General features: G+C 45.4%; 1 protein-coding gene across 1 annotated transcript; it reads right to left on the bottom strand.

Annotated features, from left to right (window-relative positions):
- Positions 1 to 3,284: 3,284 nt before the first annotated feature.
- mat2aa (methionine adenosyltransferase 2Aa) lies at positions 3,285 to 13,704 on the bottom strand. Its single transcript, XM_080018298.1, has 9 exons — positions 13,545 to 13,704; positions 10,526 to 10,603; positions 6,933 to 7,055; positions 6,690 to 6,802; positions 6,409 to 6,552; positions 5,668 to 5,886; positions 4,433 to 4,615; positions 4,196 to 4,329; positions 3,285 to 3,852 (listed from the first exon to the last, which is right to left on the bottom strand). Exons 1-9 carry the CDS (start codon positions 13,627 to 13,629, stop codon positions 3,750 to 3,752), a joined length of 1,182 nt encoding a protein of 393 aa, XP_079874424.1. The 5' UTR covers positions 13,630 to 13,704; the 3' UTR covers positions 3,285 to 3,749.
- Between the last annotated feature and the right edge of the window lie 618 nt (positions 13,705 to 14,322).

Here is a 14,322-nt window from a genome sequence, read left to right as displayed (position 1 = left end):
TGCAGTAATTCTCAAACGCACTTACTTTCAATGGACTAAAAATTAACACATTCTTTTTACCCATATATACACATTTGTGTGCCTTTGCTACACATCAAGGACAATCATGGTAACATGTTATGTCATTAAAATTATGCTATTTATTGGATCTACAAGGGGGTTTAGCACTTTTAGGCTATGACACTGCAGGCCTTAGTGCTCAGTTCTGATTTATTGCTCATATACATTCATTGTTTGGCTACACAAAATAACAATAATAATAATAATAATAATAATCTAAATGGGCCAGACATTATTTAAGGCTCCTGAAGAATTACATGGTGTGACTCCAGTGATGGCTGATCAAGGCATCATTCTTTGTGGCCAATGCGACTCCAGAACACACAATTATGACTCGGGGTTAGGTGGTATTTATTAAAATACAGGCCATGCAGAGCAGCAATTAAGCTCAAAGATTAAAAAAAACGAAACACTTCAGAGACGTGAAAACAATGCAAGATAATAAGAAAGACGGGACAGATAGGAAAGGACCGGACATCAGAAAAGGCACTTGTACAATTTCCGTTTCCAGACTAAGACCCTCGACTAAAGTTCACAATAGTTATGTCATCGTAACATACAAAATCAACTCCTCTCCTAGCGCGCACAACCAAAGCAGGCAATCGGGAAGGCTCCTCTGTACACCAGACAACCTCTGCTTCCAATTGCTGGGATGAAGCATTTCTAGGGTTTAATTCTGCAACAGTAGTACCCTGCTGGAACCACAGGGGGTCGCCAAAACAGGTTGTTCCGCAAGGAGGCACACAACATTGGTGTCGGGGGTGAGAACCCATGGTCCGGCCTTTAGACCTGGCATCCTTTTTGGTTTTGACTGAAATGCACCAGCACCGTCAGCTGTGGCATTTGAGGACCAGATTTCAATACCTTACGCCGTCAATATTAGTGAGCAGGAAATGAATCTAAAAGCTTTGTTAAGGAAATGTAAATACGTCACAATAACTTTCTTTTTCCCCAATAGGACGTTTTAAAAAGCTTGACAGACGTGGTAGCTTCAGTGGTACAGTCAATCGTAGTTGACTCTGGTTTCTAAAAAATAATATTCATATCAAAGAGGGGATCATGCTGGGGATGCTGTGGAGGTCAAGGTAAAGGAAAATTAAAATGATACCCCGTCCTACCGGCTCGGCCACGTGCACATTTCTTTAAGACGCAGCAGTTCACTGGGAGCACAAGAAGACTGACGGAGGGCCCAATCGTCAGCTTTATTCCATGTTGGACCGAAATAGTTTGACGACAAGTGAGGAGGAAACCACCAAACTCACTGCACACACTTCCAAAAAACGCAACCCCTGGAATACACATGTATGCTCCCCTTGATAGTGCAGCGCCCAGCACGGTGGATGGTGAAGATGGCGAGTCTGCAGTGCGGCCGACTCACTGCCCACAGCCAGTGAGATTTCACCAATTTAGAAAGCCTTTGCAAGGAAGTGCGAGCACAGACGGCAGGAGTGAAGCTGCGATCAGGAACAAGCCAGGTCCTTCTTTTATAAAGCAACATGACACCGGCCCTCACTGTTCTCTCTCAAGTCAATAGACTCATCAATGGAGCGAATGCATCGGGAAACAGCTGCTGTATCTTAAAGAATCGTCTGGCCAAGTACCGACCCCTCCCTCCCCTCCCCCGTTTCTTAGCTTATCGCCCATCGCAATTATAACCCCTCACCTGCGTAAGATCCCCAAAGGCAACCGGACATAAACAATACAGTTTGTGTACGACTACGTACATTTCAAGGACAGGGCCGCCCCCCACCCAGGAGCCCATGAGCCTCGGCTTCTCTGTAGCTACACCCAGTCTCACGGGGCAAACCGGTCAGAGGACGCAAGGCTGCTTCGATTCTATCCAGGTATATAGAGCAAACAAAACGAACATAAATATAACTTCTAGTGACTCACACGTTTTCTTCTAAATAAATATAGTAAGGAGTTTCTTACATTGAACCCACCTCAGGGGAGGGGAAAAAAAACCAAAAAAACCCACAGGGAAATTAGCAGCTTCTGACTTCTCTGTAACACGTCAGAAAATCATGGTCTGTAGGGGCCGCAACAATATAAACATCTCTATATAAAACCTACATTTGCATTTAACTTGCAGAGTCGTTTTGTTAATTTGCACAATTGGCAGATATCAACTTGATCGGTATAAAAATATTAAATGGGAATAGTAGCCGTTATGTGCAGTGCCTCAAAGCCGTCGTCGACCACATTTGTGCCATATGTCCCCGTGAAAAAGGATGCGGAAATAGAAGGACGGACATTTCTGTCCGCCGTCGACGCGCGAAAACAGTCAGATGGGGCGACACCGAAGAGTAGAGTGTTGAAGACAGAGCAGAGCACGGAAGAACGCGCAACGGAGCCGCGCCAGGCTTCTAGCGCGATACCGCGGATGACTTGGAAGTTGTGGAATGCTGTTGTATGGGGAAAGTGTTAAGCACCCGGGCTTATCTCGTAACACCAGATCACAGGACCGGTTCGCCGCGCAGATTTCTACGACAAACACTTTGCTGCTGGAATGAAACGCAAGGAGTCTTGAAGTTACGAGCAACTCCCCCTGGGTGACTTGACTTGCCGACGTTTTAACGCCAAGCTACTGTTTGAACAAGTGTGACTGGGTTGGCGAAGACTGTAATGGGTAACGGAATGGTATTATTTGTGATTTCACCTATGTGTCGTTTGTTCTGTGAGACTTTCTGAATAAATAGAAATAATTATGTCAGGAAGGTGAAAAATGGCTGTAAACTTCAATAGGTTTGAGTGGGAATGACCTTACTACTAAAGTGGTTTTAAATCAGCCCCTTCTACAACATAGAGTGGTAATCCATAGGATTATTTGTTTAAAATTCCACATTTTTTTCTTTTTGTAGGCACTTTTAAATAAACAGCCGTTCAATGTATTTGCATTGTGCATGTGCTCAAAATACCAAGTTTGCGATCGTTTAACAACTTGTCCAACACTGTTGACTACTGCGAGACAAGTTATAATGAGAACTAGATCGAGAATAGTGTCGTTCAGTTAAATATAAACCGCTTTCCTCTCAATAAAACCTTTCCTAAAACCATTCGTTATACACCAGAGGGCCGCTTTTTTTTTTTTTTTTGTGTTAAACAATTCTGTTGCTATCTCTTTAAAGAGAAGCAGAGCACAAGTGGAGTAGGAGCCAGGGAAAAAGCTTAAGCCGGGACTGGAAGAACGGGCCCGTGGCTGGGCAGGACTCCACCGCGGTGCGACTAGACGGAATACAGGTAAATACAAGCGTCGACACACCCAAGATGCATGTGTTTCGTATGAAGAAGTCAAATAATAACTGATTAAACAAAATGACCATTCATATTAATAATGATTATTCAGGACAAGTGCAGTGACACTGTCGTTCACTCCTAAATCTAAATATAATGTAAAATAATGGTAAATAGTTTCTGATCGGACTCAAGCGTTAGCCTCAAACGCTTGCAGGGGGAGGGGGGGAATTGGACCGATTTAACCTTGTTTACTCCCCGTGTGAACAGCTAGAGCCTCAACACTAAAGAATCGTACACAGTGCTCCTTTAAATGAGAGAATACTTCAAGAATGAGCCAACTGCTTCCCCTCTCTGTGGATGCAAAACCAGATCATACGCGGTCACTGGCGACGCAGGGTAATCCATCCCAGACACAACCTGTAGAAATCTGGATACGGGATTAGGATATGGATTCAGTATTTGAGCTTTTTGGGCGCCTCCCAGGTGAAGGCCTCTCGGCCAAAGTGGCCGTAAGCCGCGGTGTGCTGATACACGGGCTTCTTTAGGTCCAGCTCCCTAGAAGAGAGGAACAAAGATAAAAGGCAAAACTAGAAAATGGAACCATACTTTGATGATGCCAGTCATCATGTGACAGTTGATTTATTATTAGTATTTTTTTAAATATAATTTTGTCCAAAGCAAAGCCATAGAAGGCGCGCTGTCTTTATGTCAGACGTACAGGAAATACTGCGCATCACATGCAATGCAAGATCACTTCTTGCACGACTGTTTTGTTGCCTTCAAGTTCAGAAAGTACATTTTCAAAAGTGCAGTAAGGAGAGCGCAGGACGCAGTCGTGCGGAAGCAAAGGAAACGCTTCCAAACGACACAAAAAGAATAGTGTGGCTCTCAGACATACCTGACGATAACCCCCGGGCGGAGGTCAAAGTTGTTCTTCACGATGTCCAGAAGTTCCCCCTCGCTACGCTGGGAAGTTCCATAGTGGAAGATTGAAATGGAGAGAGGCTGGGCCACTCCGATGGCATAGGACACCTGCAGCGCGTTCAGAAGATTAAACCGCGCGAGAGGGCTCCTCTCACATCCTTACGGGTTCTGACGGCGTTGGAGGATTTTAGCTTGCGTTACCAACTCCTACCTGGACCAGAACCCTCCTGCAGAGCCCGGCCTTCACCAGGGACTTGGCCACCCAGCGAGCGGCGTACGCGGCCGAGCGGTCCACCTTCGTGTAGTCTTTGCCCGAAAAGGCTCCTCCGCCGTGGGCTCCCCAACCCCCGTAGGTGTCCACGATGATTTTACGGCCAGTCAGACCAGCGTCGCCCTTGGAGGATAATGAAACATTAGAGCCGCTTGATTGGGAATAGCCTGCTCTGTTAAGAAATGGAAGGGTGGAATGGTGAACACATGGTTCTGACCAATATCAGACCCTAGGGCGATGGGGTTTGCTGGTATTCCCTAAATATTGACAAGACCGACCCCCTTGAAATACTCAGTAACTCCTTTTCTGACTGCGGCTGATTAGGATAAGGCTGGTAAAGAAAAACACTTGCTTCTCAATAAGTACATTTTATTTGAATATTAAAAATGATAAATAACAAATATATGAGAATATTTAAACAACACATCTAAACAGCTAAGAGCTTAAGGAAAAGTAGACTTCAGAAAAATAAACAATAAGTTACTTACTACATTACCAAAATGCCAGAGGGGAACACTGGTAGTAAAAGTCAAATTAATACCTGCAGCACGGATCAGGGCGACCTTTACTCAAAACAAAGGACATAAAAACTCTAGATGTATTTAAGTTACTAATGTTGGCAGCGTGAAGTGGCCGCCGCGTGTAATGTTCAAAATCCGTTCTCCGTTTTCTGGGAGGATTACTTTTACATTCCGTGCAGTTTTAAGTTCCAAGGAGCAGAACACTGACTGATCACTGAGAGAGAGAGAGAGAGAGAGAGAGAGAGAGAGAGAGAGAGAGAGAGAGAGAGAGAGAGAGAGAGAGAGAGAGAGAGAGAGAGAGAGAGAGAGAGAGAGAGAGAGAGAGAGAGAGAGAGAGAGAGAGAGAGAGAGAGAGAGAGAGAGAGAGAGAGAGAGAGAGAGAGAGAGAGAGACTACTTATATTTCATTTGTTAAATATAATCCAACGTGTCACACTGAAAGTGGTAACTCTGCAGTGTAATGATAAGCCTTGGTATACGGAAAACATTAAGTAAAGGGAGCAGGAAGAGAAAAAAAAAAAAAAAAATCATCGAGTTCCGCCCAAGCTGGAACTCGCGATTGCTGTCAGGTGACCGCAAATTAAACCCGAGAAGTAGTCCCCAAAAGACGAATGGACTGTGCCCGGGTGTCCCCTGAACAAGGCTCGCTCCGTACCTGCGGGCCCCCGATGACAAAGCGGCCGCTGGGCTGCAGGTGGTAGACGGTCTCCTCATCCAGGTAGGAGCCGGGCACCACCACCTTCACCACCTGCTCCCTCAGAGCCTCGCGCATCTTGTCCAAGGAGATCCCCTCGTCGTGCTGCACGGACACCACCACCGTGTGGACGCGCAGCGGCAGCATGGCCCCGCGGTCCTGCATGTACTGCACAGTCACCTGAGGAGACAAACACAGTTAAAAAAAATAAATAAAAATAAATCCCCCCCCGAAGGTGAAGTAGAGCGGCGCCGCTAAAACGGAGCCAAACCGGGAGTTTAATTTGAGTTGAAGCGGAGAGGAAGAGACGGACGGGAAGTGTGAGAGAAGTGTCGGAGCTCCATTTTAACTTCCCGAGACCGGCATTTGTGACGGTAGTATTTCTCACAATGTTCAATTTAGTTCAATGCAAATAACAATATCAGCGGATTTATTTCTGGCAGCGAGGTGAAGTTTCATGTAGACGTCAACGTTGGTGAACTTCGCCACAAGGCGACGTGGTGTGGACCAATGGCCTAAACATTTTATGACAAAAAGTACTTTGTATTTTGTAGCCGATTGTGTAATTGTGTCCTTGTATTTAGTAAGACTTAGAATCAAGTGTTACATTCAGCGCGCTACAGTTGCAAGTTATAGTTGGCGAGCTACCTAGCTTGGTTCACGGACGATACAGCTTCATCCCTGGTTTCTGCAACTCTTTACCTGGGTTTTGGAATCCGGTCGAAGCCACGGCAGCGCTCCATTGCGGCGCAGCTCTGCCATTTTGGCGTTGAGCTTGTGAGCCAGAACAATAGTGAGCGGCATACATTCCTCAGTCTCATCGGTGGCGTAGCCAAACATCAGACCCTATGACAGGGAAGGAATATATGAGCAGTCACTAAAAAAAATATTCAAAATAAAATGAACATTTGTCAAGATGCAAGATAAAAATACGAACTCAAACAAAACATTTATTTCCCTGTTGCACGGCAGAAGCTTCTGACCTGGTCCCCAGCCCCAATGTCCTCCTCCCTGCGGTCCAGATGAACACCTTGAGCAATGTCGGGAGATTGCTGCTCCAATGCCACCAGGACGTTGCAAGTCTTGTAGTCAAAGCCTTTGGGATTAACCAGCGATTAATGATCGGTGAGACGCTTCTGTCATTGTATTTACTTTGGCATGCAAGGCCGCAACGTTGCAGAGTTTGGACGGTTTCAATGAACCCTCTGTTTATTTTATGACCACACCTTTGGAGGAGTCATCGTAGCCGATGTGCTTGATTGTCTCCCGTACGATCTTCTGGTAGTCCACGTTGGCCCTGGAGGTGATCTCCCCTGCTAGCAGGATCATGCCCGTTTTAGCCACAGTCTCTGAGGAGCAAAAGAGGCCGACAGACACGTTAGATTAAGCCCACTGGGAACCACCCACAACTAGAAACTCGTGTCCTGAGGTGTGGCTAAAGAGATTCTATCAATTTCAATTTGACTGGCCGACCGACCTGGGACTAGGAACGCACTACATTTGATTACCGTGTGCTCAGTCTGCGACAGTACCACCAACAAACAACTGCAAAAATAAGTCTGAAAAAAAATGGTATTGCCATTTCTAAAATGTATTTTCAAAACAAGATGATACAGGATATTTGTCATTCAAGTGGCTTGATTTATAATTTAACAACTACAGTGTGTAGCAGACAGAAGAAAGATGCTTTGGGTGTTGACATTGTGGCTGTCACACACCGTCTGGTATTTTGGGGGGGAACACAGTGACTAATATAACATGTTTACAATTTTAAATCCAGTGTTGGTTTTTCCCTGTACCACTACTATTTTTTTTTTTCCATCTGTTAAAAGAAAAAAAAAAAACACTTCATATTTTCTGACATTTCGATATTTTCCCAATTTGGGCCCGTATTCACAAAACATCTTCAGGCTAAAAGTAGCTCCCAACTTTTTGATTTAGGAGAAACTATCAAAGAACAATGGCCGCGTCAGTGCTGATTTTAGGACTCCTACATTTTTGGTCCAAGAGTGTTTCACAGTGTTTTAGCGCTAAAACCAGCTCCTAAATCAGTGAAAAATTAGGGTTAGTCAAGGAGTCCTAAATCACGAAGACCAAAACATAATTAATCCGAAAAGGACTGTGGCTGGCGATCCGCCTCGTAATAGCGTCAAATTTTTAGAAGCATTTAATGATACCGAGCTCATAAAAGGGTATCCCCTCATTCGCCCAGTGTAGTATGACAATAGTAGAGCTAGTCACTTCACCAACAAACAGAAACAACCCAATAACACGATCAAGGTTCTGATAACGCTTCGCTACCTGGCCACGGGGAACATGCAGCGATGCAGCACAGATCAACTGGGTCCATCTCAGACATCCGTCAGTTGATGTAAGATTGAATGTTTTGTGAATGCGGGCCCTGGTCTGTATCGTCCTTAACAATAGCAACATACTGTCGTTCATTTCCCACCGCCCACTGACATATTCCTGATGCCCCTGTGAGGCTGTGGCCGAGCTGAAAAAAATAAAATAAATAAATAAAATTCTTATTTGAAAGCAGCATTTCCGACAGCTTTCCTCTTCTGCAAGCATCTGCACAGAAGACGTCGAAGATGACTCGCGTTTCATTGCTTTTCCAATACAAAAAAACTGTTTTGCGGGGTGACTCGTTGCTGGACAAAGTTGTCCAGCGACGACGAAACAACGAAAAGTTGTCGAAAATCCTGCAGATTTGCCAGCTGCACATTCATGCTGCGAATGTCCCGTTCTATCACAACCCAAAAGGTCTTCTATTGGATTCAGGTCCGGTGACTGGGAATGCCACTGAACAACAATGAACTCATTGTCAAGTTCATGAAACCAGTTTCAAATTACTTTTGCTTTCGACACAGTGCATCACCATGCTGAAAGGAGCCATTAGAAGATTGTTAAATTGTAGCCAAGCAAGGAAGTCACACTGCAAAACAAATACTCAAATCTACCGTGGCATTGTGCGGGTACTGTAGCCTGTCTGTCAGCTCCAACCAGTCTGGTCATGCTCTGTTAACGTCTCATCAATAGGGCGTTGCCCTCCGCATAACTGCCACTCACTCACTGCCTGCCTCACTCACCCACTGGATGTTTTGTTTTTCGCACCATTCTGAGTAAACCACAGAGAGTGTTGTGCGTGGAAATCCCAGGAGATCAGGTCGAAAACATCATCTATAGTGGGGATGAGTCCGCCTAGACGAGGGGGCTTGACCATCTGGTGACCTGGTGCAGGAAGACAACACTGAGAAGGCAGTGGAGATGGTTGTGGAGTTCAGGAAGAACGCAGCCCCACTCACCCCCATCACCCTGTGTGACTCCCCAGTCGTTTCTGTGGAGTCCTGCCGCTTCCTGGGAACCATCATCTCCCTCAAGTGGGACCTCAAGTGGGAGCTGAACATCAGCTCCATCATCAAGAAAGCCCAGCAGAGGACGTACTTCTTGCGGCAGCTGAGGAAGTTCAACCTGCCGGAGACGATGATGGTGCACTTATACACCTCCATCATTGAGTCCACTCTCACCTCCTCCATCACCATCTGGTACGCTAATGCAACCACCAAGGACAAGGGCAGACTGCAGCGTGTCATTCGCTCTGCGGAGAAGGTGATTGGCTGCAATCTGCCATCTCTCCTGGACCTGTACGCCTCCAGGACCCTGAGGCGTGCAGGTAAGATTGTGGCTGGCCCCTCCCGACCCGGACACAAACTGTTTGAAACACTTCACCCTGGCAGGAGGCTGCGGTCCAACGAGGCCAAAACCTCTCGCCACAAGAACAGTTTCTTCCCATCCGCAACTGGCCTCATCAACCATGCCTGGGATCCCCCACTGAAAAGGACCCTCAAGCCCATCCCCCCATGGACACTTCACGGACCTTTACGCCTTAAATTGAATGGATATGTCAATGCGTTACATGAATGCAGTCTTCATTCTTCTGGACTATTAACATGCACATTGCACATACTGTTCTACTTCATACTCTGAACATTTGCCCATTCCTGCACAAACTGTACAGCTCTTTATACGTCATACTTTTAACATTTGCACATTCATGCACAAACCGTACGGATTCATTAAAATAAAGAAATAAATAAAAAACATAAAGCCTTATTTTACATATTCTTATATATTTAAGGATTGTTTTCCTATTGTTCTATTTTACATTTGTTTCTTGTTTGCACCGAACACCAAGACAAATTCCTTGTACGTGTAAGCTTACTTGGCAATAAAGACGATTCTGATTATCTCATATCCCAATTCCAACTATTTTCCACGCATGTGGTGACCATGAAATGTTTTGAGTGGAGCGGAGAACCCCCACGCTCTTTGCCAGGCTACGAGCCTCTCCGAGCCACTCCAGCACCGCCCCAAGCCGGTCTCTGAACAGGAGGAGCGTCTCCACTCCCCAGCACTATATGAACGATCCGATTCTTTTGAATGGCTCTTTTGTAGGAACGGACGGGAACAGACTCGCTGGGTGAGCTGTTTAATTTGCCAAGTTTTACAGTTCTATGTTGTTGTTTGTTTAACACACACACACACACACACACACACACACACACACACACACACACACACACACACACACACACACACACACACACACACACACACACACACACACACACACACACACACACACACACACTCTCTTTTTATAGGCTCTGCTGAGGAGATTGCCCTCGATCATTGGTTTCAATAAACTAAAATCACAGGGCAAATTCATAGATTTTGATATACCCATTTCTATAAAGATGTCTTTGTGGTGAATAAATAAACACAGTATGCGTCTGCTGAATAGTTGATTTCTTACCACATGCTACTTTAGCATCTGGGTCCTGCTTCAGGTGTGCATCAAGCACAGCATCACTGATTTGGTCACAAATCTTATCTGTGAAGGGAAACAAACAAAAGGCTTAATTTATGGATATGTTGTCATTCAAAATAAAGCATGTAAAGTGCAGTCTCTCTCTCTCTCTCTCTCTCTCTCTCTCTCTCTCTCTCTCATTACTACCATTATTAACTACTTACACAAGAATCCTGGAACACTAAATCCAAATACTGTAATGTAATAAACGAATGGCCAGGGCCAGACAGCAGCCCCTGAAGTACCTATATATAGGACTCTGTTAAGCCTTTAATCTGTTGGACTACAACTGCTCTCACTCCCATATGATGAATGATGAATGAGTAAGAAAAATTAACAACATTTGTTACATCATGTCTGTCACAAAAATGATGAGGTGGAAACAGGGTAATGAACTAGAGGATTTTGTGGATTGTTATTAGAACTCATCGACAGACAACCCGGCAACTGAAACAGGAACGGAACAGACAATGAGTTGGATGATCAGCATACGTGAGGCTGCAACAGCTGCAGCAGAACACAAGCTCCAGAGTTGCACATGCGGCTGGGCAAAGGTTACTTCCTCCACAGCCCTGAAAATACAGGGCTTCTACAAAGATCCCTTCAAAGGAGAAGAGTGGAAGTCTCTCAGTGTCAAAAGCAGACCTGAAGAATCATTAGGAAACTCGTCAGAATTCGGCCAATTACGCCAGATCAGCCTCCTAAGTGTTGAAGGCAAAATCTTTGTCAGGATACCTGCAGAGAAGCCATCTCATCGAGACATCAATCCAGAAAGCAGGGACCACAGGCTTCTCCAGTCTCCGTCTGGAACACGCTGGCACCATATGGCCCCAGATCCATGTAGCCAAGAAGGAGGGAACACACTATCACGTAGTGTTCCTGGACCTCGCCAACGCCTTTGCCCCTGTCCCTCACAACCACCTGTAAACTGCGGTCGACTTCTTCAGGGTCCCAGCGGCCCTCACAAGCCTTGCCAAGTGTGCAACATGCGGAAGTGGGAATCATAGCCGGCTGTACCATCTCCCCACTGGCCTTCACCATGGCCTTGGAGGTGATTGTTAGAGCATCTTCATTGGCTGTTGGAGGACAACGCATAAGACCTGGCCTGAGGCTGCCACCTGTCATACATGGATGACCTAAAAACACTCACCACGACCAAGGCTTGTACTGGATAGCTGTTGTGAAAGCTTTAAGAGAACATCGAGTTGGCTTAGATGAATATCAAGCCGAGCAAGTCCAGAAGCATCTCCACCATCATGGGGAAGCTGTCAGACGCCTTGACATTGGCGATGAGACGATTCCAACAGTCTCCGAGAAGCCTGTGAAGAGCCTAGGTGGGTGGTACAACACATACCTCAAAGACACAGAGCAAGTAGCTCAGCACAGGAATGATGCTGTCAGTGGCCTGGAGACCATCAATAGAACCACACTCCCTGGCAAGTTGAAGCTCTGGTGTATGGAATTTGGGCTCCTTCCACGCCTCATGTAGCCACTAACCCTATTTGAAGCTACAATCTCAAAGGTGGAAAATTTGGGGACTGATCAGCTCATGTACAAGGAAGTGGCTTGGTCTTCCTAGTCCTACTCCACCTCCTCTATGCCCTGGAGGAAGAAAACAGAGCTGATTTGCCAAAAGAAGCAGAGGGAATTCCTACCCACCACTGTTGCAAGACAGGCCCAAGACCTCTCCAGAAATGATGAAAAGGTAGTCAGTGGCTCTTGATGAAGAGAAAGGACTCCACCTGGACCCTCAAGTGAATAGATGTCATCTAAAGGGTGAGCCTGGGACGCCAAGATTCACTGCTGAACCCTCTTGGAGGTGTCGAGGACCTATCGGCGAAAGATCCGGGAAGGAGGGCAGAGCACCCCACGGAGTCCAGGCCGCATGTCTCACAGGTGCAATCAAGGGATAATAACATCTCGTCCTACATAACAGAACCGAGTGTCCATTGGGAGAAACAATGCGGAAAGTCATGAGGAACTCCAATTAATCTAAACATAACGACATATTTAAATCTCTCCGGTCATAATGTCCGGTGAAAAAAATTCCCTCCAAGCACAATTTTAATTAGTGCTGGGTGGATCATCCGTTCATTTACGCGCTGGGCAAGTTGCAATGGAAAAACCAATCAGTTTGGACGATCTGAAGCTCATCTGAAAGCTTCACCTCTGACCAATCACATTTGTCAATATAAAACTAAGCCTCCAGTCCCTTGTGGACGGGTTGCTCTTGTTAAAACAGTAGGAGGGGAGACGGTGCACAGCATCCAGAAGAGAAGAGAAAGATGATCTTATGTGACAACAGGGACACATGCATTCATAGTTTGGATGCATCCCCCCCCCCCGATATTCAGTTCTGACCCAAAGCAGACGGGGAAATATTCATTGTGTAAAATGTCGACGGGACAGCAACACCACAACTTATTATTTATTCAGACCTACTTGCCATATTTATTTTGTTTTTGATTTGATCGAAATTTTGCTTGAGCGAAATGTTAATCAAAGCGGCTGCACTTGTTACTTATTGTTCCCGAATGGAAATAGTTTCATTTCGGGGAGGAATAGTCGTAATTTTAATTATTAAAAATAATAATAATAATAATAATAATAATAATTCTAATAGAGTTAACTGACAGGACATATTTTATTGTTAAGGTTCAATAAAAAATATATCTACATGCCTTCCTGATTTCATTCATACACACACACACACACACACACACACATACACACACATACACACACATACACACACACATACACACACACATACACACATACATACATAAATATATATGTATATACACATACATACATATATATATAGAATACACAGCCATGTGCCGCCGTAGCTGGCAGTGGCTGCTGCTAAGCTAACTGCTAGCCGAGCTGCGTGCGTCGCCGTCAAGTTTTTTGGGGGAAGGAAAACAATCCCAAATCAAAGCAACGAGGCGGTACGGCTCACCCGGGTGCCCTTCCCCAACCGACTCGGAGGTGAAGAGGAAGCAGTCTCCATCAGCGACGGAGTTGTCCTTCACGTGTCCGTTCATCTTGCCGGGCGGGATCGGTGTGAAGTGACGCCTCGGTGGGAGCGGTGGGTCCGGGGGACGACTCGCTGCGGCGCGGAGCTTCTTCCCAGTGATCGATCCTCGCACGGGCGCGTTGTTGTTGTTGACGCCGATCGCCGTCCAAGCCGCGGCGACAGTCGCGCAGGACGCGCGAACGATTCGTTCGTCGGGAACGACCCCGCTTAAATGACTCGGGCGTCGGGAGTCACCTTGGCACAAGACGAAATATCGTGATCACAAGATAAGATACGATAAGATAAAGCTTTATTAGTACCACAACGGGGAAATGTACATCGTTCCAGCAGCAAAAAGGGGACAGCAGGAGATAAAGAGCGTATCAAGTTCACACTATAAACGATATAAAATATATAGAAACATGCAAATAAAAAAATCACCATAAATAGGAACCAGATAGTACTAAGTACTACTACTACTACTACTACTACTACTACTACTACTACTACTAATAATAATAATAATAACTATAATCATCACAAACTGAAAATCATGACCGAGGACTGAATTAAAGTCCAAGGCAAAACAATAACATACATGACAATGAATGTGACCGGATCGCACTTTTTATATTCCACCAAACTAAAATATTTTACTTTACATTATGGCATTTAGACAATTTTGTCCAGTACAATTTGTATATCAAGCTGCAGCCAGATA

This window comes from Zeus faber, assembly GCF_960531495.2.
Source record: "Zeus faber genome assembly, chromosome: 17".
NCBI classification, from domain to species: Eukaryota; Metazoa; Chordata; class Actinopteri; order Zeiformes; family Zeidae; genus Zeus; species Zeus faber.
The sequence above is the reverse complement of the archived record's forward strand: the minus strand, read 5'-3'. Positions and strand labels throughout refer to the sequence as shown.

What these genes read in the sequence shown, in the direction of transcription:
- mat2aa (XM_080018298.1), bottom strand. Translation starts at nt 13,629, where the DNA reads ATGAACGGACACGTGAAGGACAACTCCGTCGCTGATGGAGACTGCTTC. An exon ending in CTACGATGACTCCTCCAAAG is followed by an intron (nt 6,803 to 6,932) that starts GTGTGGTCATAA and finishes TTAATCCCAAAG; the next exon opens with GCTTTGACTACAAGACTTGC. An exon ending in ACATTGGGGCTGGGGACCAG is followed by an intron (nt 6,553 to 6,689) that starts GTCAGAAGCTTC and finishes TCCCTGTCATAG; the next exon opens with GGTCTGATGTTTGGCTACGC.